The 27,026-nt window shown below is 52.0% G+C and overlaps 1 protein-coding gene and 1 long non-coding RNA gene across 12 annotated transcripts; both read left to right on the top strand.

Annotated features, from left to right (window-relative positions):
• Positions 1-2,991: 2,991 nt before the first annotated feature.
• PLLP (plasmolipin) lies at positions 2,992-24,345 on the top strand. 11 transcript variants are annotated; one of them, XM_027119825.1, is made up of 6 exons: positions 3,171-3,284; positions 13,968-14,059; positions 15,929-16,000; positions 17,359-20,095; positions 22,141-22,263; positions 23,375-24,345. In XM_027119825.1, exons 4-6 carry the CDS (start codon positions 19,802-19,804, stop codon positions 23,489-23,491), a joined length of 534 nt encoding a protein of 177 aa, XP_026975626.1. In that variant the 5' UTR covers positions 3,171-3,284; positions 13,968-14,059; positions 15,929-16,000; positions 17,359-19,801; the 3' UTR covers positions 23,492-24,345. The 11 variants fall into 11 exon arrangements, with proteins under 11 accessions (XP_026975632.1, XP_026975633.1, XP_026975631.1 ...); XM_027119826.1 differs by having other exon boundaries at positions 15,929-15,988; XM_027119821.1 differs by having other exon boundaries at positions 15,929-20,095.
• Positions 10,054-13,780, top strand: LOC113627290 (uncharacterized). The gene is made up of 2 exons (XR_003435496.1): positions 10,054-10,504; positions 10,729-13,780. It is a non-coding gene; the product is annotated as an uncharacterized LOC113627290 (long non-coding RNA).
• Positions 24,346-27,026: the final 2,681 nt, after the last annotated feature.

Here is a 27,026-nt window from a genome sequence, read left to right on the forward strand (position 1 = left end):
TACTGGAAATCAAATCTTCCGCCATCTTGGGACTAATCAGTTCTAACCAGTTTTTGTCATATCCTCAATGGCTATGTCATTCTTTTAAAGCTTGTGCCCTGCCCCTTTCCCTCCTGTTTCAATATTACTTGTAATGAGGAACTGTTGGAAACCACTTACCTTTTTACCAATAAGGGAAGGGATAATGTAATAGCCCTTCCATGAAATATTATACGACATATAAAAAGAATTAGGTCAGTCTTCAGGTGCTGTCATGGAGAAATTTCCAAGATATGTTAAGTGAAAAAATCAAGTTTCAATGTATACAGTATAATCCCATTTTTTTGTAAAAATGTTTAAAAGTTACAAACAAAGCAAGTCTCTATATTTCCATATATTGTATGGTAGTGAAAAAAAAAGAAGAAAGAAAAGATCTGATGGGATACTCCAAACTCTTCTCAGTGATTAGCTAGAGGTGAGGGTGCAGGTTTGGAGATGTGTGTGTGATGTGCAATGAAATAAACTAATGAGTTAATTGGGCAATTAAAAATAAAGAAACCAAAACCAACCAACCCCACAGCACCAAGCATAGGGCCAGCTGGAAAAGTGTTCAATCGATATTTGCAGATTATAATCAGCGACCTCCCAAAGCTGCTTCTGGAAATTGTTGGATGACCCCCAGTGGAATCTTTCTGTGAATTTTTTAAAATTGGAAATCAAACAGTGTAACTGCCCTCTAATGGTCTATTTTTTTTTAACCCGGTACGCGGGCCTCTCACTGTTGTGGCCTCTCCCGTTGTGGAGCACAGGCTCCGGACGCGCAGGCTCAGCGGCCATGGCTCACGGGCCCAGCTGCTCCGCGGCATGTGGGATCTTCCCGGACAGGGGCACGAACCCGTGTCTCCTGCATCGGCAGGCGGACTCTCAACCACTGCGCCACCAGGGAAGCCCTAATGGTCTATTTTTTAATAATAAAATTCAAGAATTCTCTGGCGGTCCAGCGGTTAGGACTGCATGCGTCCACTGCCGGGGGCACGGGTTCAATCTCTGGTAGGGCAACTAAGATCCCGCATGCCATAAGACGCGGCCACAACACTGTCTTACCAAGGGTTTAAGACCCAGGTGACCTGGCCCCTGGCTTCCTCTTGAACTTCATCTCTCCCCAGTCCCTTCAGTCTATAACTTTATGTCCCTCCTCAAAGACTCCGAAGTCTTTCCTGCCTCAGGGCCTTTGCATGTATGGTAGTTTTCTCAGCCTGGAATGCTCTTTTCCTGTCTGATTCTTAGGCATCCTTCAAGTCTCTGCTTAAATGTTTACACTTTCCCTGACCCAGCTATCTAAACGACACCCCCAAATCTCAATTATTCTTTCCCATGGCATCTTGCTTTTTCTTGTAGTAATATCATCACAATCTGTAATTATCTATTTATCTGTGCATTTTATATCTGGAGGCGGTCTCCCCCATCAGATTCCTTGAGGGTAGGGTCTCTGCTTGGATGGCTCTCAGGGCTGTCCCCAGTGCCTGGCACACCCAAGGTGCACACTAAACATCCGCTCAGTGCCAGAACCCCACAGCCTCACCAGTATGCTCCATCCCCACCCCAAGGGACAGCAGGCCCAGTACACAGTAGGGGCTTGGCCAGAGTAGGGAGCCTTTGTAGAATTAAGGAGAGGTGAGACAGGACAGGTGCTGCAGGTGATCTGTGTGGAGATGGCCTGCACAGACCCGAGGAGGGGGGACTAGCTCTGGGAACGGACAGACCCTCTCCTCCTCATCCCCAGCTGGCTCCCCCCCCCATCCCAAGAGCCCAGGGTGACAGTGGGAGCTCTGGGTGGGCATCAGGTTCCAGCCTGGGGACAGGTTCCTTCCCACTTTTTCTGACTGGGGACGAGTGAAGTTGGTTTGGAAGAAAAGGTCGAAGGAAAAAACAATACAGTGATTGAGTCTTGCTCGCTGCCATTTGAAAGGAATGAAAGTGGGATTAACCAAAAACACAAAATCCAAACCCAAACCAAAACATCCTACTGTTTTAGAATCTGCCTCAGAAACAATCGTCTTACTGTTTTCCGTGACACTGTAAAATTAAGGGTTTACCCAACAGCCTTGTTCTGCGCTTGGGCTCACACAGTCTGCAGAGAGGCTGGGCTCTGGGTAATGATGTGGCAGCTGCCAAGAAGCACTCCTCATTCCCTGAGTATCTGCTCTATGTGTGGGGTGGAGAAGAGGGTCTCAGGTGCATTGGGGGTGGGGAGTGGGCATTGAACCTCCAGTTGAGTAAATATCAAAGGGCACCTTCTCTGAGAGGTCATCTTTGACCACTCTGTCTAAAAGTTGCCTCCTGGTCATCTCTGTCACACTCCGTGCAGTATTTCATTTATTTTGCACAGCGGCTCTGTGGAGTGAGGTCCATTTATATCCCTATTATTGCAGACGAGGAAACTGAGGCTCAGCGATCTTCTAAGTTACTGCTCAATCAGTTCAGAAGAGAAAACCACATCAACTGAGTCATAAAAGGGCCTCCCCCTTCCACGCACACCCACAATTTATCCAGACCCTCCCCTCCAGGATGCTCGGTCACCCGGGACTCCTTGGGAGTCTCTGCACAGGGATGCCGATCCCGCTTTACGGGGAGACTTCCGAGAGGGGCAAGGGCTCGCCCAAGGGCACACAGCGCCAGAGAGGCATTCGGCAGGGAGCCGGTAGTTGCCCGCTCTGCTAGCGGCCGCCAGTTTATCCCGAGGCTCGGAAGCTAAGGGTGAGGAGGGAGCGAAGGAGCGGTCAAAGCTGCCGCGAATGCGGGGGATACTGTCAGCAGGCGGCTTTCCCGGGGAGAGAAACGGGAGGCTATCTAGGCTGGTTCTGGTGGGGCCATCTCATTGACTACGGCCTCAGTTTCCGCGTCAAAGAGATGGCGACTTGGTGTGGCTCCGGGATGGACCGGCGGGCGGTGTGCGAAGGGTTAAAGGGGAGGGTTTCGTGGAGAGGGCGGGGCCGGGATTCCGGCCGCACCTGGCGGCTCCAGACTGCTCGCCCAGACGCCGCACGTAGCCCCGGGAGCCGAATCGCGAGCGCGAGTCTCCTCGGAGGAGCCGCGCAGAAGCCGGCACCCGCCGCGAGGAGGGGCGGCGACGGCGGCGGGAGCAACCTGTGGAGGCGAGCGGAGCCGCCATGGCTGAATTCCCGTCTAAAGTGAGCACGCGGACCAGCAGCCCGGCGCAGGGAGGCGGCGCCGCGGTTTCGGCGCTGCGCCCAGACCTGGGCTTCGTGCGCTCCAGCCTCGGGGCGCTCATGCTGCTGCAGTTGGTGAGCGCGCGCTTGGGGCCTGGGGTCCGGGGCCGGGGGGCGGCGGGGTGTCCCGGGGGGCCAGGAGGGGTCGGGGGCTCTAGAGCTGCCCTTTTTGCTTGCTTCTCGCACACCTCCAACCCAGGTTCACATGCGCCCCGATGCGCCGTGCCTTCCTCGGGGGCGCCTCTAGGACGGACGCCCCCGAGATCACCCTGGAACCCTCTCACCCCGAGACGTCCTAGTTGCCGTCTCTTCGAGCACACACAAGGTGCACCAATGTCAGAGTGCCCACCTCAGCGCCCCATCACTCCCTCCCAAGTGGTCACCAAGAGCTCACCCACAGAAGCTCTCACAAAAGCCACAATCACCGCGCGCCACTCTCTCTCTCTGTTTCCCCGTCTCTGGCTCTCCCTCTGCCAGGACTAAGCCCCCAGCCCTCCAGCACCAGCCTGAGGCAAAGTTCACTCTCATCTGACCCTCTGCCAAGCTCCCAGCGGCTCCCCGTGGCTGCACCCCAGAGCACTCCTCGTCTAACCGAGTGGGCACATCCGGTCCAGCACAGACCCTTCGGCAGGGCCCTATGGGCTCCCGCGCGGGAGCCCGGCCCTTCTGGCTTCCACTGGGTAACCTGCCGGTTTCCGGCCGGTTTGACGGGCCCCTTGGGGCCGAGATACCGCGCCCAACGCTGGGGGAGGGATTTGTGGGAAGCCAGAGGCAGGACACCTCTATATCCAATACCCTTTGTAGACCCCAGCCGAGGCCGATCGATGGGAACACCCCTCCCCCCACACGCCAATTTCAGGCTTGAAGGTGTTAGCTTTCTCCCCATGGTACCCTCTGGTGCGAGTCGGGAAGCTGGGGGCTGCCCTGTGGGAGGGGCTTGGTGCGTTTTCAGAGGACTAGGGGGGAATTGGAGGTGGGCCAAGATCCATTTTGCATTAGGGCACCTCCTGCTGTCCCACTGCTGGGTCCTAGCTAGGCTGCCAGGTTTAGGACTGAAGGCAGGGTCCGAGACCAAACCTCCCTCCTTACCGCAGGTGAGCATTCTTCCCCCTGGGCCAGGTGTCTCTTTCAGAATTCCTCAAATCTCTTCCTGTGGGGCCCCTCTCCCACCTCAGCCTCAGACTCTCTCGGAGGTTTAAAATGTAGATCTTGGTCCCCACCCCCGGGAAAAATGTGGAATTGGAATCTCAGTCACTACAGCCCAGAAATCTACATTTTTAACTTCTCTCTGAGAGAGAGAAGTTAAAAATGTAGATTCTTTGTGATGCAGATTCTTTGTGAAGGGGAGGGGCGGGGCGGGGGAGAGGTCCCGACTGGGGACTAATTTAAATCTGCAGGTAGGAAAAGCCTGTCCAGAGCGCTGCTGAGCGCTAGGCTCCCGGGTGGTTGTGAAGGGTACAGCAGCCAAGCAGGAAGGGAGTCCCAGTCCCAGGGGTGGGAAAGGACAGCAGAGGGATGATCAATTCTGAGTCCAGGGAGGCTCATGGAGGACAGGTGACTTTTGAGCAGGGACTTCACTGAAATCTGAGGCCGAGGTAGGGAAAGGGTGTTCAAAGGGCGGGCCACTGTGCGGGGCAAGCCTTGGGGTGGGGAAGTGGAAGGGAAGTGGGGAGAGTAGCCAGCAGGTTGGTTTAGCCAGTGTAGGGGAGGAAGAAATTTTCCTCTACCCGTCTAGTTCTTCCGGCTGGTCTAAGAGTTAAATTGACATGAGAGAGATTAACAGGAGAAAATCAAAGTTTAATCACATGTACACACGGGAAAGACCCAGAAAAACTGAGAAACTCCCCAAATGGCCAAATCCCTCCCCTTAAACACCATCTTCAGCTAAAGACACAAGAGGATGTTGAGGATGGGGAGCCAGTTACGGGAGGTGAGCAGGAAAAGCACAGTAAACAATTGTGATTCAGATTTAAGTCGTTACTTTTTCCAATGATATGTTTCTAGAGATTTGGTCCACCTCTTGGTACCGTGAGGGAGACACCCTTACAGATGGAGATTTCCCTTACACATGTAAATGTTTCTTACAAAAGGGTAAGAAACCTTGGTTTTCAGTTTTTCCCATGTCTGCTGTTTCTTAGATCAGCAGCTTAAAATTATTATGCCAAGAGATGAATTTTGGGGTGGCAAGTTTTGCTCCCCTACACTGGAGCTGAAGCACTTGTTTCTGGGTGGCCGGAAGCGGAAGGCTTGAATACCTTGCGAGAAGTGGTGACCATGTTCTGTTCACAGCCTTAGGGGCTTTGGAACAGCAGAGGGGTCCCTGCTGGGCTGAGCAGGATGAGGCTGCCTGGTGGGTCCCCAGGGTTAGCTCCCGGTAGACAGGACCTGAGCATCAGCCCCTTTTGCATTTGAACAATGAAACTTGGAATAAGGGGAACTAGAGGAAGGTCCTGCTGTGCCTGCAAGGACTGGGGTAGCTTCCTGTGGCAGAGGCTTGTGGCTCTGATTTGGGGGTCCCCGTGGGCTGAGCATCTGGGTCCCATCGTGCAAATGTAGACACTGAGCTGTCCATGGAATGCAGGACTGGCCTGGAGAGCTGTGGTGGAGCTTGGCACTTAGACTCCCAGGGACTGAGTGTGAGTGGGATGGCCTCCTTCTGTCCTTCCTGCAGTGCTTTTGGGGCCCGGGGAAAGGGGGACAGGGGTCTCCCTTCAGAGTTCTGAAGACCTGCACCTTTTAGTGCCTTCACCAATTGGCTTGTGGGAGAAGCTGCTTCCTGAACTGTTTCTCTGGCAACGGACAGTTCCACTGGGTCTGAGACAAGGAGGGTTCCACTCAGCAGGCACCCCGTCTTCTGGGAAGCCATCATAGCTCCCATCACTCAGGTGCAAACTAAGCTCCAGGCCTTCTGGCATGAGCTTCATATTCTCTTATTCTCCACTTTTCAGGTGAGGAAACTGAGGCTTAGGGGTCAGTTCTCTGCCCAAGAGCTCACAGAGTGATAGAGCTGGGATCTAAGCCCTGAGTGGCCTGACTTTTCTGATCCGTGCTCTATTACCACACTCTTCTGGGCTCCTACTGGGCACTGGGTGTGGTTCTGTTGTGGGAGTGATGGAGACCCCAGGCTCAGGGCCTGCTGTCCAGAAGCTCTTTGTCTGTGAGCTCAAAGGATGAGCTACCTGTGGAGGGATCAGGGAAGGCTGCCTGGAGGAGGCAGTACACGAGAAGGTGAAAGCTAATTCTCCATCAGACCCTTTTGTTTCCCAGGATCTGGTGAAGAGTTCCAGATGTGGGAGGAGGGCGGTGGGAAGGGAAGGAAGAAAGGCCCCAGCTTCTTGAGAAGATGTGTTCTTTGTTTATTTTAGTATTAAATGTGTCCTGAAGAACCAACCTCAGTGTTCACTGATTTATCGCTCCCCCAACCCCATCTAGCTCCAGAAAGAACATGAGATGGAATATGATATCAAGTCACATATGATGGAAGAGTTAACGTAATATATTTTTAAAAGTTGGTGGTGTATGTGTGGGTTGGGTAGGGATTGACTTAAAGAGAGCTAAAAGGAGATCCGGAATCTGTCGCAAGTTTAAGGCTGTCAATTCTTTGTTGAGTTTCCTAGCAGCCTAGGCAAAAAGGGAAACATGAATTTATGCAGATAGCATCTAAAAATGGAAGCAGGCAAGTTTGATCTTGGTCATTAAAAACCTGGAAGCTTTTTTTTTTTAATACAGCAGGTTCTTATTAGTTATCTATTTTATACATATTAGTGTATATATGTCAATCCCAATCTCCCAATTCATCACATGTGGGAGGTAGGGTGCTTTGGACGGGAAGGAGAGGAAATTCAGGAAGGGGAACTCATCAGGGGCCAGGGCCACTAGGGAAGGCTTCCTAATGGAAGTGGGCCCTGAAGGGTTTAGTTATGTGGAAGGGGTAGTAAGGAGGTGCAGAGCAGATGAACCTTGGAATACCTCGTATAAAGAAAGGCCCAGCAGTCAGAAGGCATCCTTGAGGCTCAGGACATAGAAACCATATGAATGGCCTGTGTCGGTAGGGCAGTTGTGTTTGGCACCTTTTATCCTTCCCTCTTGCCCTATCTCCTGGGATTGGGGGTGGTCACATGATTCCCAGTTGGCAGATGAATAAGCAGATCAGAAGCCTCACCTGCCACTTGATCACAGTGATCCGTGGGTGCTGGTGAGAGGATTGGTGGAAGCAGAGAGCCTTGGGTTCAAATCCTGGCTCTGTCATCTTGGGCAAGTTCCCTAATATCCCTGAGCCTCAGTTTCCTTGTCTGTGAAATGGTGATGGTGGGATTGTGAGGAATGTGGAAGCTGATGCCTGCAAAGGTCTTAGCGCTGTATATGTTAGAACGAAGGGTAGTTAGGATTCACAGGGTCATAGAATCCTAGGCCTCTTATACTTGCTCCCAAAGGCCCCTCGGTGTGTCCTCAACATGAGCTTGCATTCTTCCAGGGACAGGGAGCTCAGTCCCTCTAAAGGCTACCTGCTCCATCCTTGTGCACTTGGGAGTGTGAGAAAGTTTTTCCTTGTGGTATTCCTGACTCTCTCCAGCCCCACAAGGCATGGCAGCCCCTTTTCAGGTTGGAGGCAGGGCAGAGGCTGAAAGTCAGCCCTTCAGGTTGGCTAGACAGGGTTGTTGGGATCTGCGAGGTGTGAGCAGAGGTTGGCCATATTGGGATCACAGTGTTGGGGACTCACAGGGTTTTCCATAGCACTGAGTTTCATGGGTTCAGCCTCCTTAGGGCAGCATTCCCCGCCCTGCATGCTACCCACCTTCCTTCCTACTCCACTGTACCCAGCAAAACAATGCCTGTATTGTTAGCTCCGCCTACCCGCCCCACTTTGTGGCTAGGAGAGTGTCGAGTGTTTGGAATCAATTTATAATTATGTAACAACATATGGACACATTATCCTTAAAAAGCAAAAACCTATTACAGGTAAGGCTAAAGTTATTCTTGGATCCCCTACCCCTCTCCCCAAGGGAACTGCTGTGTTGGGGTGTTTCTAGTTCTTTTTCCTGTGCATTTTAAAAAACATTGATGGTTTTATTCTGTATCCTTTGTTGGGTTGCTTTTCTCACACCCAGGGCACCTGCATCTCTTCATGTTATGCAGAGCTGTCTGCCTCCTTCCTGTTTCGGGCTATCCCAGGATGTCACGGTAGGGCCCGAGCTCATTTAGCCATTTCTCTATTGATGGGCCTGTTTTTATTCTTTGAAAAAATTATACAGACATACGGCAAAAATGTTCCAGCAGTCCAAAGCGTTATCAATGAAAATGTAATCTCTTATCCCAGTCGGGACACTCCTCCCATCCCCATCCCCCGCCCTTGCCCGAGGCATCATGGGTGTGGCATTCCAGGGTGAGTCAGTGCAGTTATTTCTACACATGACCCCTATCAAAACACAGGTAGGCGCACTCTGTCTGTGCCCCGCCATGCTTTTACCCCCTTGGCAATACACCTAGGGATGTTCTGTATCATTGCACATAGAGCTACACGTATCTTTCTCTTTTTAATCTTTTATTTCCTTAATTTCTTTAATAGGTAATGTATTTACAACAGTCTAGAATAAGACAGAGTGGGAAAGAACACAGTGAAAAATCTCTGTCCCCTTTGGTTAGAGTTGACCTCCCCCATGCCCATTCTTCTCCGTTTCCTGTGTAGCATTTTAGGCTTTCTTTAAGGAGATCTGCAAATGTGGCTATAGGTCCCCACCTCTCCCCACTTTACTCCAGGGCTGTAGTCTATACACATCCTTCTGCACTTTTCCTTTTTCACTTAAAAGTGTGTCATGGAGGTCCTTTCGTCTCAGTACCTGAAGCGTGATCGCTTCTCTTGTGGCTTCTGTAGCAGCCCATCCCGCAGCTGTGGTGTGAGTTGTGTGGCCCGTCCCTTTGTTGACAGACACTTGGGTTTCCACTCTTGCTGTTCCACACTGTCACGGTGAATGATCTTGCCCAAGCCACTGGGAGCATCTGTATGGTACATTTCTGGAAGGGGGACCGCTGGCTCAGGTTATGTGTGTTAGTGATTTTGTTAGAGATTGTCAGATGCCCTCCATAGGGGTCACATTTGTGCCCCTCAGTGAGCCTTCTCGTAGAGTGCCTGTTCCCTACAGCTCCCATCTGACAGGCGAAATGGCAGGTCAGGGTAGCATTGTTTTGCATTTCTCTTATGAGTTAGGTTAAAGAACCTCACTTTTTTTTTTTTTTTTTTTTTTTTTTTGGTACGCGGGCCTCTCACTTTTTTGGCCTCTCCCGTTGTGGAGCACAGGCTCTGGACGCGCAGGCTCAGCGGCCATGGCTCACGGGCCCAGCCGCTCCGCGGCATGTGGGATCTTCCCGGACCGGGGCACGAACCCATGTCCTCTGCATCGGCAGGCGGACTCTCAACCACTGCACCACCAGGGAAGCCTAAGAACCTCACTTTTAAAAATATGTTTAAGAGCCATTTGCATTTCCTTGTATGTTTGCTTCTTTCCACATTCTATTAAGTTGTTGGTCTTTGCCCTGTCAATTGCTAGGAGTGCTAGATGATTTGCAAATATTTTTTCCCTAGTTTGTTTTTTGACTTTGCTCAGGGTATTTTTTTTGTTTGTTTTTTTATGGTGTTTTTTGTTTGCTTGTTTGTCTTGTTTTGTTTTTGCTCAGAAAGACTTATTTTTATGTGGCCGAATTTCTTGTTTTCTTTCCTTTCCCTTTTTTCTTTCTGGCTTCTGGAAACTGTCAGAGTTAGGACTTTCCCACTTCGAGGTAATAAAGAAAGTCTCCCATGTAGGGCTTGGAAAGTGTTGTATCATCCACAGTCAATCACAGTTCTGTTGTATCATCCACAGTCAATCACAGTCCTGGAAGATTGCTGGAGGAGACAGCCTCGTCTGGGTGCTAAAGTGTCTTTAGTGCCTTTCCAATACTTTTTAAATTTAAATCTGGAGCTCTGGATCCTGGGAAGACAACTGTATCTATCTGGGATGGATTAATATTGTTAATTTTTGTTGTATTTAATTTTATAGTTAGCTTCTATTGTGGTAGATAATGCAGGTTTTCTACTTTTTAGTGATTTAAAAGTTTCTTCTTAAAATTCTTATTTGTGTGATAAATCCACATTCATCAATGAGGACTAGTTAAATAAATTATGATACATTTATGCAGTGGCATACGATACAGTTAGTAAAAAGATAACTTCTTACCCCTCAACGAAAACAATAAGGCAGCTCTGTATGTGTGTAATGATGGACAGTCTCCAGGCTGTATGGTTAAGTGCAAAATGCAAGGTGAAGGGCTTCTCTGGTGGCGCAGTGGTTGAGAGTCCGCCTGCCGATGCAGGGGACGTGGGTTCGTGCCCCAATCCGGGAAGATCCCACATGCCGCGGAGCGGCTGGGCCCGTGAGCCATGGACGCTGGGCCTGCGCGTCCGGAGCCTGTGCTCTGCAACAGGGGAGGCCACATTGGTGAGAGGCCCGCGTATCGCAAAAAAAAAAAAAAAAAAAAATGCAAGGTGAAAACCCGTGTGTGTAGAATACTGTCATTTGTCTGGAAGAAATACACACAGGCTATATAAATATACACACTCGCCTATCTGAAGTGTATGTGTGTGCATGCATGCCTAGGTAGTCTTCGGCAAGACACTTGAGAAATCACTCTTGGTTGCCCCCAGGGAAGAAATTGAGTATCAGGGGAAGAGGGAGACATGCTAAAAGCACCATTTTGTTACCTATCATGTCATATATATCATGCATTTTAAAAATAGAATAACTTATCAAAAAAATCTTTCAAATAAATGAAAATAGTGGGTAAAACAATAGGACAGGTCATTTATGGGCGCAGCAAAAGCTATGAAAATGGCACTCGAAGTCTCCCTCAGGCCCAAAGAGGGGAAGGCACTTTCCCAGGATCACAGAGCAGCAAGCAATGGCTTTGAGTTCAGCGTTACTGGCTGGGTGACCTTTTCTTAACCATCTGTAAGTGGAAAGAGGTGAGGGCTGCGGAGCTGTCCACGTGTGGTGGATGCTCTCAGTTTCTGTTGGAGTATCAGGGCCAGGTGTTGGTTGCTTCTTTTCAGCTGGTGAGTTGTTTGTGGTGGAACTCAGTGAGGATTATGCCCTGATTTCCTGCTCTTAGATGGTCTGAGGGAGCTGCAGGGGGTCCTGCCCTGGTCCCCGTGGCGATTTGGAACCTGAGTGTTGGGGGAGAGCCTGTTTTCCTTGGCAGTCCAGTGAGCCCAGCCCTGGATATAAACTGGTCCTTTGCTGTTGGGCTGAGTTGGCCCCTCCTGTTTGCCCAAGGGGTGGGAGGACAGGGTGGTACCACAGGGTCTCACGGAGACGTGAGAGCAGGAAGGCCGGGGCTGAAGGTCAGGCAGGGCCCAGCTGCTAGGGAACAGACCTGGGGCTGTTCTGGGATGTTTGAGTTTCATTCAGGTAGGAGCGGAGAGGTCAGATACCAGATGATCTGCCAGCCTGTATGAGATTAGCCAGATGGGGTCACTTGTCTGTCCTCGAAGTTTAGATGGGGTGGGGCTTGCTCAGTGTCACCCCAAACATTAGTGACAGAGTCAGGACTAGAGCTAGTGTCTGAGGAAGGAAGTCCAGGGAATAAGGAAGACCCTCACTTTAGGTGCCCCTCCCCCCAGCCCTGTTCCTCAGCAGGTAGAGAGGCCAGGCCTCATGGGGCTAATGAAGTTCATACGCTCCCCGCAGCCAGCTCTCTCTGGAGGGCCAACGGCCGGACGGGGACCTGCCTGGGGTGCTGAGAACATAAGATTCTGTCATCCCTCTCCACCTAGGGTTCAAGGACTGCCCCTGCCCCTTCTCTGCTCCCGCCTCCGGGGCAGTGATGCTCCCTGCAAACAAATTAGTCTCCAGGGAGTGTCCCTACCTCCTGGAATTTGGAGTTCTGTCCTCTTCTGGGCGTCTCTATCTACTGGGTCACAGAACTGTCCCCACCCTTACAGTGCATGACCTTGGGCCACATCCATCTCTTCCGAGAGCTTTGCTTTCCTCATCTGTGAAATGGGCCAAGTGCTACTTGAGAGAGTTGGGCTTCCTGGGAGTGAAGCGCTGACGGGGGCTGGATTTGGACTTGACCTGGGCTTTCAAGGGGACTAAGGCCTTCCTGGGAAAGCTCTGTGTCGCCGTAAGGGTCTTAGTGCTGGGGAGGCACCGGTTGACTTTCTGGGGAGGACCAGGAGACCCCCAAGGGAGGAAGGTGAGCAGGTCTTAATTTCTGGAACCTCACCCAGGGGGTGCGTTGCTGCTGGCTCTGGGAGCCAGGGAAGGCCTCGCGGATGCCTTGGGGATGCGTCTCTGTCGAGGGGACCTGCTTAGTCTCTGGCCCCAGAGTGCAGAGTGGGAACCAGCAAGGGGGTAGGCAGGAGGCAGCTTGACCTTCATGTTGGGAAGATTTTTCTGGAACCCTGAGAGAGACCCCAAAGGCAGAGTGGTGGCAGTGGGCTCCTTGACGTGCAGGCTGCACACAGGGGCCGGAGGTCCTCATGAGGGGCTCTGGGGGCGGCGGGGCCATGGGGGCAGAAGTCTCTTTCATCTCTAGTTCTGAGACTCGGGGACTCAGGAATAACAAGCAGTGTGATAAAGGCTGCATTTGAAAAGCCCTGGAGGTGAACCAGGCCCTGAGCCAGTGTTCCCATCCTCCTCCTCCTCCATGGCAGCCCAGGCTGGGAGCGGGGTGCTCGTGGGTGGGGACCCTGGTTGCCTGGCTCCCTGCTGCACTTCCGGGGCCTATAACAGTGCCTGGCAGAGAGCGGGCCCTCGGGAGAGTTTGTTCAATGACTCGATTTGGTAACTCACGTGCCTGCTTTTCAGGTAACAAAAGGGAGGCTTTGCCGAGTTAAATACCACCCCGGATCGGGTCACTTGGCTCGGGCTGGGTTCTGAATGCCCTCGCACCTCCTGTAGAGCTGGGGTGTGATGGCCTAGGATTCTCGAAGGCTCGTAGTGTACAGAGCGGGAATTCCAAGGAGCCTTTCCCTAGAGCCCAGCCCCTCTGCACAGGGAGGAAGGAGGTGGTGTGTGGAGTTGTTGTGGCCACGCAGGCACCCGGAGCCTCTGTCCCCTGCGCCTTTGTCTCCTGGGACACAATGGGTGGCTTTTTGTCCCCATAAAGTCCCTTTCACTCTAGGGAGAAGGGCCAGGGCGGGGGTGGAGTATGGGCCTGGTCAGGCCAAGTTCTGAGTGTCCTCAGCTGCCCAGATGTGTCCCTGTGAGGGGGAACCCCGGGAAGGGTTCACGTGGTCCCCTGGGCCTCAGTTTTCTGGATGGTGCAGTGGGGAGAAGGGAGTCCTGGGGGCTCTTGGATGGGCCCTGCCCTCAGATGGTTTCTAAAACATTTGGTTTCATCGCCAATGTTTAAAAAGCTGAAGATTTCACGTAGAAATTCGGATTTCTAACGTCTCCTGGAAAATCAGAAGTTCTTGGGACTGCCCTGGTGGTCCAGTGGTTAAGACTCTGAGCTTCCAGTACAGGGGGCATGTGTTCAATCCCTGGCTGGGGAACTAAGCTCTGGCAGGCTGCTCTCAGCTCCACAGACCTCCCCTGCCCACCTTAGTCACTTCTGTGACCTGTGTGCCTTGACGGCTGCTGAGTTTAAAACCCTAATGTCAGCCTCCAGGCACTGAGGTTTTGTCCCCCGCGTGGACGCTGCGTGTGGGGTTTACTCCCTCTAAGCTGTCCAACAGCCCTCCTAGCCACTCACAACTTCTTTTCACTTTTTCCTTTACAGTATTTTACTTGCATGACACACCTATGAGGTGACCAGGAGAGGTGTACTTGTCCAACCGCCTCACGTGTCAGATGAAGAAACAAACCAGAAAGGTTAGGTGCCTCTTCTAAGACCACACATCAAATCTACAAGGGTCTAACTCAGCCCAGGAGGTGGAGAGGATTAAAAGGAGAGTTGGCGTGACCATCTTTGGGCGGGAGAGGAGTTAGCCAAGTGCTCATGGGATTGGTGGAGTCCCTCCAGTAAGTACAAGGGAGGGAAGGCTGTGGGCCCCCCTGGAGGAGCCCTGTGTTGAGGAGTGTCAGGCCTCAGACTTAGGGGATCCTTGGAGAACACTGAGCAGACCTCCCTGCTCCCATTGTACAGGGGGGAAGACTGAGGTCTAAAGGGGTGAAGTGTTCTGCCCAGGGACCCTTAGCCTGTGAGGAGTGGAGGGAGTGTAGCTGCAGGAGGTGTCCTGGGGGGTGGCTGGACTGGGTTCTGCTCCCTACCACCTGCGCACCTCCCTTTCTTTGGATAAGCCCAGCTGCCTTATCTGGAAGGTGGGCGGGGCCCCACTGGCTGAGGACCCTTATCTGCCAGGAACTGTGCCTGGTGCTTATTAGATGCATTATTTTTCCAAGGCCTCACACCCCTAGGAACTGCACACACTATTACTACTGCAGGAAACCAGCCACAGAGAATGGATCGGGAAACCCACGTTCTAACCTCTCAGAGTGATAACATTAGAGCACGGAGGGTGTTAAGCCTATGTTGGGCATCGGTCTAAGTACCTTACATATATTACTTCATTTACATCTACCCTGTGAGGTAGGCACATTTTGAATATAAGGACACTGAGGCACAGAGTGGTTCAGCAACTTGCCCGAGGTCACACAGCTAGTAAGTTGGCAGGGCCAGAGCTTGAACCCAGGGAGTTAATAGACCACCTTTCCATTAGAGTTAATGCCAACACCCCCCAGTTAAATCAGATCATAACAGCCATTCGTAGACTCAAAGAGTAGCTAAGAAAGATGTATTCGTTTCCTACAGCTGCCGTAACAAAATGCCACAAACTAGGTCGCCTAAAAAACATAACAAGGGGCTTCCCTGGTGGCGCAGTGGTTGAGAGTCCGCTTGCCGATGCAGGGGACACGGGTTCGTGCCCCGGTCCGGGAAGATCCCACATGCTGCGAAGCGGCTGGGCCCGTGAGCCTGTGCTTTGCAACGGGAGAGGCCACAACAGTGAGAGGCCCACGTACCGCAAAAAAAAAAACCACAAAAAAACCCCACCAAAAAACAGAGGGACTTCCTTGGCGGTCCAGTGGTTAAAGACTCCATGCTTCCACTGCAGGGGGGCATGGGTTTGATCCCATGTAAGATCCCACATGCCACGTGGTGTGGCTAAAAATAAAACAAGAATTTATTGTCTCACAGTATTAGAAGTTCAAAATCAAGGTGCTGGCAAGGTTGGTTCCTTCTGGAGGCACTGAAGGAGAGTCTGTTCCATGCCTCTCTCCTAGCTTCTGGTGGTTGCCAGCAATCCTTTGTGTTCCTTGGCTTGGAGACACGTCACTCTAATCTCTGCCTCCATCTTCACATGGTGTTCTCCCTCTGTGTCTCTTTGTCCAGTTTCCCTCTTATAAGAACTCCAGTCCCTGGATTGGGGCCCACCCTAACTGAGGAATGCCTCTTGGTCAGGCATTTGTGACTAATTCCTCTCCTCTCTGGCCCTGCAGGTGCTTTTAACAAAAATATCTCTGTTATCCAGTCGTTGAGAAATTTTTGTTTGGAGGTGCAAAGGTCCTGGGGCATGTGTGAATGAGACCTTTTTTTTCGTATATTTCTTGAATGTGACCTTTTTGACAGCCATCATTTAAAGAGAAAACCCCTAATCAGAAATCTTTAGGTTTTCAGGAAGACAGGGTTTGTTTGTTTTTTTCCTTCAAGATTTCCAGACCTTTCTCTTTGTTTATCTGCAGTGCATGCCTGAGGAGGTGTTGCTGGGGCCTCAGAGAGTTTGGAAGGACCAAGGGGATGAGGTTTGGTTCTGTGTATGTGTATGTGTGTGTGTCTGTCTTTAAGAGTAAGACACACAGATATATGTGTAGACCCCCATGGAGAAACATGGGGACAGATGAACACATAGGCAAGAGACAGGGACCCCCCGAGGTAAAGGCACAGAGCTCTGTTCTTCGTCACATGGCTCCCTCCCTTCACCTCTCGCATGCTCACATGTCCTAGTGAGATCTTTCTTGGCCTTATTATCCTTCTCAGCTGGATTTTCCCCCACAGCACATATCCTGCGTTTCCCTCATGTATTGGGTTTTTAGCTGCTACCCGCCCCGCTGTCCCCCGCCAGGAGAGCAGGGCTTTTCATGTTTTGGCTCACACACACAGTGGTAGGTGCTCAACAGATATTTGTTGAATGAGTGAACCCAGAGGGATGCACACGGCAAGGCCTGTGGTCAGAGAGGGTGTCAGAATTGCATGAGGGCCTGGGTGAAGCCCTGTGTGCAGGTGGCAGAGTTGGGGCCTCCTGCCTTGCTCTCCACCCTCGTCACCCTACTGCCCTCCCCCTGCACAGTGGGGTTTACTGTTCTGTACTGGACTATAAGACAAGTCCTCTGGCCTCTTCCAGCTAGACTGTGGGTCCACAGCAGGAGGGAGGGGTCCAGCAGTTCCTGCAGCTTCTGGAGATGAGGCCTGGGCCCAGCTCCCCATGCAGGGCCACCCCGGCCAGCAGAGGGTCAACACATGTAGGGGTGCCCTGTCCTGGGCTGGGGCACTTCCTGTAGATTCTTGGGGCTGGGGTGAGGGGACGGGAAAAACCAGTCTGTCTGGTTGAGGTGGGGGAGGGCAGAAACCAAGGCGGCTCCCTGGGCAGCAAGGCCAGAAGGAACCAGAAATTCCCACTGCTTATGCAGCAGCTTTGTCTCTCAGGCTGCGCTTGCTGATCCGGAAATCAGGGCTGGGCAGGAGGGCGAGGCAGAGACCAGAGAGCTGGATGCCTGCGGGGCCTCCCCCCCTGGGAGCCAGCGAAGTGTCCTCATTTTTTATACATCACTAAGTAACTCTCAGTAGCCCAGGGTCCAGAGAACGACAGATCTGGGTTCACTCCTGCCCTGCCCTTTCCCCACGGGTGGCCGTAGATGACTCATTTTCCTCTGCGCTCCTGTTTGGAAAGTGGGGATAATACATAATACTGACTAATGAGAGGGTTTGGGGAAGTCAGTGAAATAAAAGGGAAGGTGCTTACCTGAGGCCTGGCACACAGCTGGAGGGCATTATGTGGTTACTGTGACCAAGCCCATGAGTAATACACCAACAATTGATAAGTGTACATTAGTGTAGACCCAGCTCGATCCTTTCTTGACTTTTCAGTTCACCGCATTTTCTAACTTCCTTTCAGATAGTTGGAACCAGGCAACACGATGGCATGGAGGCCTGTAAGGACCCTGCTTTAAGTGAGGAGATAATTGTCTGCCCCTGACACGCTCAGTCCTCCCCTGGGAGGGTCCTGCGTCCTGCTTTGGGAGTGTCTGTCCTCCTTTGTAACAGTGACCCTCCCCCAGCCCTGGGGGCTCTTGCCCGCCGATGTGTCTGTTTCAGGCAGGGTGTCCTAAGGTTGGGTGGTTGGGGGGCTGTGCTGAGACACCCGCACTCTGGGTCCTCATGGGTCAGGGCTGTGCCCCCAGCGGTGTGACTGCCCTCAAGGCCCTGTTACCTGTCCCACCTTCCTCGCCTGCAAACTGGGCCCCATGGGCCACCCAGCCTGTTGGTGGTGGCTAGAGGAGAGCACTAGAGGCTAGAGGTAGGGCAGGGGAGGCTGGCAGGGTGCAGTGTGGGGTGGGTGTCCCTGGGGTCTCACCCCCCCACCCCGGAACGGGAGGAGGAGCAGGTGCAAAAATCTGGAGAGGGGGGGAGTGGGCGCTTTCCCGAGTCTCCCACTCCCACCCCTGGGTGGAGGGAGGCAGGGCTGGGAGCACATTCACCGATTCACCCCTGCGTCCTCTTGTGACACACAGCACCTGTCGGGGGCAGGGGTCTGACCTCTGTTTCCTGGATAAGGAAACAGAGGCCAGTTACCTCTTGAGCATGTGTTTATCGAGCAGGTCTATGCGCCAGGCACTGCCGGGCACTGGAGACACAGCGATGACCAAAGAAGGATTCCTCGGGGGCCTGCGTTCTAGCAGGCGGACTCGAGTTGCCCTGGTGAGCCGCACAGAGCGGGAAGGCACTTGCCTGGTGTCCCATAGCCCAGGCAGGATGAAATCCCAGCTCCTGACTCCTAAGCCCAGGGCTCCACCTCTCACTTCCAGGTGGTGGGGAGAAAGGAAAGTCGTCACAGGGGCTGCTGGACGCCCGGCCTCAGCTAGGCTTATTCCTGCCCTGACCCCACAGGTGTAGGGGGATCGATACAGAAACTTCCCTTTTGGTCCTTGGCAGGGGTGCTTCGGTGGGGTGCCTGGCAGGCACCCATTCTGGCTGTTCTGGGGTGAGTGACAGCTCTCCCGTGTCTGGTCTAGGAGCTTGTGGCGGGGGGACTTTCTATCCCCCAAACCAGCAGCAGAGGTGGGTTTCGCTCCTGAGCCACTTCCCTGTGATCCAACTGATGGTTGGCTCATCCTTGAGACGGTGGCAAGGTCACTGGGAGCCTTGGTGTCACACACTGTCCATGGGAAGAAGAGTGACAGCTTTCTCTGTGTCTTCATCAGCAAAGCAGCCTTTCTCCACAGCCCCCCAGTTGATCCTCCCTCCCTCAGCGGCCAGTCCCGAGGCCTGCTGCCGGCCAGGGATTCTGGAGAATGCCCTTGTGGTGAAGGAGGACGTGCTGGCCTGTGGGGTCTCAGCCAGCAGGGAAGGGGCCAGGAGAGGCTTGGGGGAGGCTAGGATGGCCACAAGTGAGGTACCACCCTGCCAAGTTCCCCACGAGGCCATGAGGGGTTCAGCCAACCTACCCGTGTAAAATTCCCTGCAGCACAGCGTCCCCAGCTGGAATTGTTCGCTTATGTATACCAACCCCCATGGGTCCTGAACCTATGAGGTAGGTATGCTCTTTATACTCATGTGACAGGTGATGTGTCCAGAGCACAGAGTGGTTGTGAGCTTACCCGGTGTCACACAGCTGGTAAGGGGAGTGCGTTTTAAATCAGGCAGTTGGCTCCGGAGGCCATGCTGTCAGCCGCTACACACACTACAGGGATGTTGGGGCTCACCCTGCCACATAGGAATGGCGTGATAGGTCCTTTTGCTTTTCTGAGGCCCAGTTTCACCTGTAAGGTGGGGATGGTAACACCTGTATTGAGGCGCAATTAGGAGAGTCGGAGAAGCTGGGGGTGGAAGGGGCTTGGTAGGGCACCAGGCAGAGGTCACCGTACCTCTGGGACTCTGTGCTTGTGTGTCCCTCCTTCAGGGATGTGACTTCATCACTGGTGACTTCATCTTTCTTTCAGAGGCTTTTACTAAGTTCCTGACCAAGCTCGGGTCCTGTACTGGGTGCTGAGATGCACCTATGAATGGGACAGTCATTGTCTTGCCCGTGGGGAACTGGGCAAGCTTGGGACACCACCCCTCCGGGGCTGCAGGGGTCTCACCCTGGAGGCAGCAGGGTGGAAGGCACTGCTGCTGTGGCTTCCAGTCTGGGGAAGGAAATAGAATTACAGTCTTGGGTGGTGGGTGCCTGGGGGGCCATGTGAGCACAGAAGAGAGTTCTGGAACCCAGACTGGAGGAGCAGGGAAGGTGCCCTGGAGCACATAACAGTTCAGCTGAGATCTGAAAGGAGTACGTTACCAGGCAAGGGCTTGGTATGTATTGGTATGCAGTAGGAGCCAAATAAATTTTTCTTGGGCAAATGAGAAATGTGTCCTGCAGAGGGCGCCCCATGGCAAAGGCCTGGAAGCCTCTGGTCTGTGGCCTCCAGCCTGAGCGCTGGGGGCTCTGGGAGACGCTGGCCCTGTCTCGCTCCCTCCAGGTGCTGGGGCTGCTGGTGTGGGCCCTGATTGCCGACACCTCGTACCACCTGTACCCGGCCTATGGCTGGGTGATGTTTGTCGCTGTCTTCCTCTGGCTGGTGACAATCGTCTTCTTCATCCTCTACCTGTTTCAGCTGCACATGAAGCTATACATGGTGCCTTGGCCGCTGGTGGTGAGTCTGGGTAGGAACCCTGGGGGTGGGTCCAGGGTGACCCCTCTGCCTCTGGGTGTAGCTATGACAATGCAGCCTTCCCTAAATGAGAAGTGGCAGGTGGGGGTTGGCTGAAGTCCTCGCTGGCCTGTAGCTCTGGGTCGGGGAGGGAGGATTGGTGGTTCAGGTGTCCAGTTTTTCTGAGCACTGAGAGCCATGAATCCAGGAGGACTTAGGCTTGACTTTCTCCCACGAAGGGAGTAGAAGTGAGGGGCTGTTGAATGGAGAGACTGGAGGCCATTTGGGATCTTGAAAGTATTTTTCCTTTTGGGGGGCAGTGGGGATTTGAATCTGTGGGTTCTGACTGGCAGCCCTGGGCCTGGAGGTTGGGCTGAGCTGGCAGGAATCACCGAGGCTGGGCCCGGTGTGTGCAGGGCTCAACGTGCCATCTCACCCCCCGCACCCCGCTGTCTGCAGGGTGAGGCCCCTGCAGCCTGGCAGAGGATGGTGTCCCGGGTTGCCCGGGTCAGTCTCCTTAGGACACAGAGCTGTGAGTGTCCATAGGAAGTACCCTGGCCAGACACAGAGAAAGCTGCTAGGGCTTTTTTCTCTGACCCGGAAAACCCCTGCAGCTGGGGTCTGAGGCTTTCAGTGAGCAGAGAGAGGCAAGAGAGGCACATGATTGTAAGACAAGCAAAGCTGGGACTAGGCAGCATTGTTTGCAATTCAATGACTTTTGAAGCTGAGGAAACGTGAGTCATCCTCAAGACAGACCGTGTTTGTTAGATCTTGACATCACTGGCAGGAGCCAGGTGGTGTTTGCGGCGGGCACTGGGCTTGGAGGGAAGATCCTGGCATGAGGAGGGGGCGGCCTGACTTCCTGGCTAGGGTCCAGCCCCTGCCTCGTGTCCTAGGAGCCTTGAAGAAAGACATCCCCGGAGATGGAGGGGCCTTGGTGTCTCTTAGCACAGATCTGGGGCCCAGCCACAGCTGCTGATGGAAGGAGGCTCCTTTCCCAGGCCATGATGGCAAGGCAGTGTCTCACCCTTCTAGAGGAGGCTGAATTATGATTGCCAAATTGGGCTTTTCTGGGATAGGGGCTACAAGCCCCCTTCCGGGCACAGGTAAGAGGCGTGGGTCAAATAGGTCAGGAGGGGTTCTGGAGAACCCGCACCCATCTGTCCATAGGAAGCCGCCTCTACTCAGCTCTGTTGTTAGTGGGAGTGAAAGTGCCAAATCTTGATATTTTAAGATTGAAAGTTTTATATGCAATCTTAAAGTTTTCGTATGAAATCAAATTTAAAACGTAATATTTTTAAAAAATCTATGGGATGAGCCAAACATGCCTGAGGGCCACCAGTTTGCGATCTCTGCTAAGTGTCAACTGGCTCCGGGGGCCAAGCGCTGGGGGAATGGGACCTGGGCCTGGTTGTCAGCCCAGGACCCTTCCTTGCCAGCCTAGCTTAGGGGTCCTCACCCTGGCATTTGACATGGGGCCTAGAGCCTAGGATGTGGCCGAAAGGCAGACATAGGTTCTTCCCACTGAGGGCAGAGAGGGACGTGAGGCACCACCACCCACGCCCCCGCCGCACGGGTCAGCCTCAGAGCCAAGTCCTCGGACAACAGGGAGGGCCGGGCCTGGCTGGGAGCCAACACAAGCAGGCCCCGGGTTCAGCTGGTGCACTCAGAGACAGGCTTGGTTTGGTCTCTTGCCATCAGGAATGGGTTTTGCCTTGTGGAACTGTTGCTGTCCTGACCAGGTCACTTTAGCAGCCCCTCCACAACCCCCCCCCCCCCCCCCCCCCCCCCCCCCCCCCCCCCCCCCCCCCCCGCCATCTCTCAGCCTTCGGTATGTCTACGTTCCCTGCTCATATGGCCTCCAGGCTGACCCTGTGTAGACCGCTGTCTCTTGAGGCCTTTTTAGAGGGAAAGACCCACGTGTCTCCATCCTTGAGCCCCAGCCCCTGTTCTGGCTACTAAAGGGATGTGCTCGTGGGGACCAGGAGGTTCCACAGTTACCGGAAGTGTCTCACGTCTTAAGACTTCTCTCCCCCACCTACCCCCAGTTAATGATATTTAACGTGGGCGCCACCGTTCTCTACATCACGGCCTTCATCACCTGCTCTGCTTCGGTTGAACTGACGTCCCTGAAGGGCACCCGGCAGTACAACCAGCGTGCAGCTGCCTCCGTGAGTATGGTTCCCTGGGGCACCCTCGGCAGTTACAGGGGAGACGGGCCAAAGCAAGGTCTGGGCCCCTGGACTCTCACTGCTCCCTGGTCCCAGGCCAGGCACCTGCCACGTGCTGAATTACCCTCCTCTCAGTGGGCTCAGTTTTCCATAATTAACAGCAAAACCCCGAGGAACCAGAATGCTTGGGAAATACCTGGGTGGCACAAATGAAGTTTCGGTTAATGCTGCTGTAAATCAGTCGTGCTGCAATGATTTAGGGTCATAGGTCCCCTTGGAGAATCTGTTGAAAGCGCTCTATCCTCCCCCCTGGAGAAAGGCACGCACAAAAACCTTTCGGTTTAAACCATCTGGGAGATCCTCAGGCTCTCCCATGCAGCTCAAACTCGGGCTCCACGTCAGGTAGCCAGTGAAGTATGAGTGAGCACGCCTCACCCACGAGCCCCTGCAGGCACTTCCTCACTGTCCTTCCACTCCCTCAGTGGGGAGGGGGACAGGGACTGCCAGTCCTTTCGACAGACCAGGAAACTGAGGCTAAGAGAGGTGAAGGGACACCACTAAACTGAGTCCTGGGTAGGGCGGGAGTTAGACCAGGACTTGGGTCTCCTCATTCTTTCTGGTGAGGATGGTTTTGAAATCTGTGAACTCAGTCACCAGGATAGAGACATGGAAATTCTGAACGTGGCCTTAGGTGCTAGTGTAGGGATACCTATGAATTGATTCCAGAAAAACTCCTAGGGTAGCTGAACATTGCCTTTTTAAAACTAAATCCCTGAAATGTGTCTATAAAGTAGCTCCTACCCCTTGGTGACTCTTAGCACACTGTCCAGTTATCCCTCAATCTAAGACACACCTGGCTTGTGTGGTTAATGGTTCCCCACTAGAATATAAAGTTGGCACCCCAGAACCTGGTACCCATCAGCCCCCACGGTGGTTAAATGGGTGTATGGTTAAGGAGGAGGTGGTGTGGCTCCAGAGCAGCTCATTCTGGTTGAGGGGCCCCGGGTTTCACTGTCTGCATCTACCTTCCTGGTGCTTGTATCACTGTCATAGCCCCCAGCCCCGTGTGCCATGCTGCAGACAGACTCACCTCTGCTGTCTTCTCTTTCAGTTCTTTTCGTGTTTAGTGATGATTGCCTATGGAGTGAGCGCTTTCTTCAGCTTCCAGGCCTGGCGAGGAGTAGGCAGCAATGCAGCCACCAGTCAGATGGCTGGCGGCTATGCCTAAACCATTGGTGCCATGGGCCACCCTGGGCCTGAAGGCTGTAGCCTGGTCCCTGTGCAGGTGGCCCCGCAAGCCCGAAGCCTGAGCCCTGCATGGAGTCAGCCCAGAAGGGACTACACTTGCTCTTCTCTGCTCATCAGACTCCTTGGGCTCACCCCACACTCCCAAGGAATCAGGATCCTTCCTCTGGCAGGCGCATGGGCTGGAAGAGAGGCCAACAGCCAAGACCTCTCCATCCTCCATATTCAGCAGAAGGTGATGGGGGATACAGGACTCTCTCTGCTTTGTCTTTAGGACTTCGGTGTCCAAGGCTGGGAGCCAGCCTTCTCATTGGCACTAAATACACTAACAATGACTCCAGACTTGCAGCCCACCATAGAATATGCCTAACAAGCAGCAATTATTTATCTCTGTTTTTGTTCTGGGAAGCTGAGCAAATTCATGATACCGTTCTGATTCCTTAAAACATAATCCTGGCCTGACCCTCCGCCAAGCTAGCACGTCACTTGTAGGGAAACATGTCGAAAGAGGGTTATGATGCTGACAGCATGGTCTTCCTTTCCTACATTTCAGACATACCAGTTATTTTAAACAAATCAGTTTTAAGTGACTTCTCAATGATGAAAAGCTTATCCAGGTTTCCCTCCCTTTCCCAAGCCTTGTTTGTAGTTTTCCCTTTGGGAAAAGCTAACATCAATGCCGACTGCCTCCTTGACACTGTTAATCAGGCACCTGGGACATGAGGGAGGGAGGGAGGTAAAGCAAGACCTTGCTAGTGAGTTGTCCTGTGCTTGGTGGCGACTTTGTTGTTTTTGTTTTTTTACAAAAATAAAGATGAAAGAACTTATTTGGAAAAGATGTTGGGGAATCACGGTTATAGATGCTTATAAACTCCAGGTAGCTGCAGCATAAGTCAGTACAGTCAGCCCTCCATATCCGTGGGTTTCACATCTGAGGATTCAACCAATCAGTTGATATGCAGGGTCAGCTGTATTCAAAATACTCGCCATTTTACATAAGGGACTTGAGCACAGATGCTCAAGTCCCTTAAGCATCTGTGGGTTTTGGTATCCCCAGCGGTCCTGGAACCAGTGCCCCACGGATACCAAGGGACAACCGTACAAAGGTTCCAAATGCCTATTTAAAGGCAGTTCCAGTCCTGGAGTCACTCAGCACCACCAGCCACTTCTTTGACCTGAGGTAGGATGACCAACTTCCTGCCTGCTTTGCTGGGACAGCCCCGTTTATGCCGCTTGTCATGGCATAAATTTAATAGCACCCCTTTTTATTCTGAAAAGGGTCTCAGTTTAACAGTAAATCATTTAGTCATCTTGATGAACTTAAGATTGCGATAATGTCGCCTACCTTGACAGTTTGTGAAGTTCAGAGATCAGATAATCCAAGTGCCTGATGCGTGGAGCTGCTACAGACAGTAGAGAGAGGGGAGAGCAGCAAAGAGGGGGAGTCCTTCTGAACTTATTTTCCCACCACAGCGCAACATGCTCTGAATAATGAGCCACAGGCATTTCTGGGCACCCCTTGGTCCTGTCTTAAAAAACTGGGAACAATTAAAATGTAACTAGATTCAAACAGTTGCAGATGAGCTGCTCCATTGCGAAGGGTGGGGGGGGGGGACTAAGTCTGATACCCATGTCCCATTTGGGTCCCAGGCCTAGTTTGTGCCTGTTGTCCTGGTGTGAGTTAATAGCATCCCTTTTTACTCTCCAGTGTCTCAGAGTTTGAATAACAAATTATAGTCATTCTAGAATTAAGCCATAAAAGGATAGTTTTAAGGAAGACCAACCGATTTTCTTTTGAGGCTTAAGAGAAAACAAAATCCTTGGCAAGTCTTACCAGGTTTCTGACACCCTAAAACACAGCCTATTTTGGTGGAGATGTTAACACTCTTTGTCAAACAACTACCTGTTGGTTCAGGCCAATGCATCCCCCAGTCCTTAGCCCCTTGGCCCTGCAGTTTGGGTGAACAGTGCTTCCCATGGCTGAGGAGGCCTAAGCAATAGGAGGAGGCAAATGTCTCCTGAGGCTAGGTCTGCACGTGGGGCCTTCTCATCCCAACCATCCCTGAGCCCCTCTGAAGGTGGGACATGATGAGCTAAGTTCCTGAGCAGACCGGAGAGAGTTCTAGTTTGTTTTAAAAAAAATCAGAAAGCCTGTTTTCTAATGTGAAGCTACAACAGACGTGCCTGCTTTTTTTCTGAGTGGAAAAGGATGAAAAAGAACCATTTGCCTTTTTTGTTCACTTTTCATAATTTCATCTTTGTCCACCTGCCTTTTCTCAGCCAGACTGAATAGAGGGATTCTTTATCAAGTGCTTCCAACATGCCTGGCCTGCGATGGGCAGTCCCGTTTATAAAAAGAGCAAGAAGGGTAGGCAAGGCCAGGAGACGAAGTGTTTTAAAAGACTTCGTCTTGAAAGACCAAAGTACTGATAACCTGATGGCAGCAGCAATAGTAAAGAAGGGATGACTCATTTAGAATGATGGTTTTTGTTTTTTTCAAAACACCTGAAATTTTACTCATGGTACAAAAGTATTTAATAAGCGCCACGTTGGTACAGAAAAACGCACAGCCTACAGCTAGCTCATCCTTTAAAACCAGAACAGCCAAGTGAAAAGTCAGTAGAGAGTCTTATTTTTACTTTAAAAATAAAAAAAGCAACAAAAAAACAACTAAGGTATACATTGGGAATTGAACTACTATAGTTTTTCTTTCTAGAGAGGTGACATCCATGTTTTCTGGTCAGTAATGTTCTATCAAACATTGTACTAAACCAGTGTACTAAATCCAAGCAGACAGATGACCAGTAAAGCTGTTTGCTATCTCCTACTGAGCTAGACCAGTGGAACACTATCTTGGTAGGATTATTTTGACAGCAAGAAGGAAGTGCACAGCCCCTACCCCAACAGAAAACCTAAGGAGCTGTTCTACATAGAAAGGGTTTTAAGCAAACCTGCACAAATACTAACATGCTCTAAGAAAAGGAAACCTTTTAGACCACTTCCAGCATACATTCATTGGTGCCCAGTAAAACAGGAACACCAACATGGAAAGCATTTTTGCTTTCATAGCACTAACAGCTAAAAAGCACACAGCAATATAATACTTTGATCTTGAAGTGGGTAATCATGGAAGTTCCAAGATTATATCCACTAGGTTAGCCTGAGTATTCATTTATAAAAGTGTTTTCAAAAACACATAAATGAGAGTTATAGAAACAATGGGACTACATCAGGACCAGCAGAGGACAGTAAAGTGATACAAGGACTGTACGTGTAAGACTAGGAACTGATTTTCACAAGTACCTTTTTAGGTAAAGGACAACTCTCTAAGTCGATTCCTACCTCCAAGACTAGCTGTGATAGTAGGAGTTTCAGAAATCTTGAGATGGGTACCTAGCTTGAGTTAAACCCTAGATAAATACTCCCAGTCAAAAACCCCACTGAGGCTGCAGGACTGAAACTCTGACCCATATAAAAAGCTGTGAGTGCACAAAAAGCCTGGTGGGAGGGCTTCCCTG

The sequence above is a fragment of the Aethalodelphis obliquidens genome, unplaced genomic scaffold (genome assembly GCF_003676395.1).
Source record: "Aethalodelphis obliquidens isolate GAN/ISIS:26980383/991018 unplaced genomic scaffold, ASM367639v1 scaffold20, whole genome shotgun sequence".
NCBI classification, from domain to species: domain Eukaryota; kingdom Metazoa; phylum Chordata; class Mammalia; order Artiodactyla; family Delphinidae; genus Aethalodelphis; species Aethalodelphis obliquidens.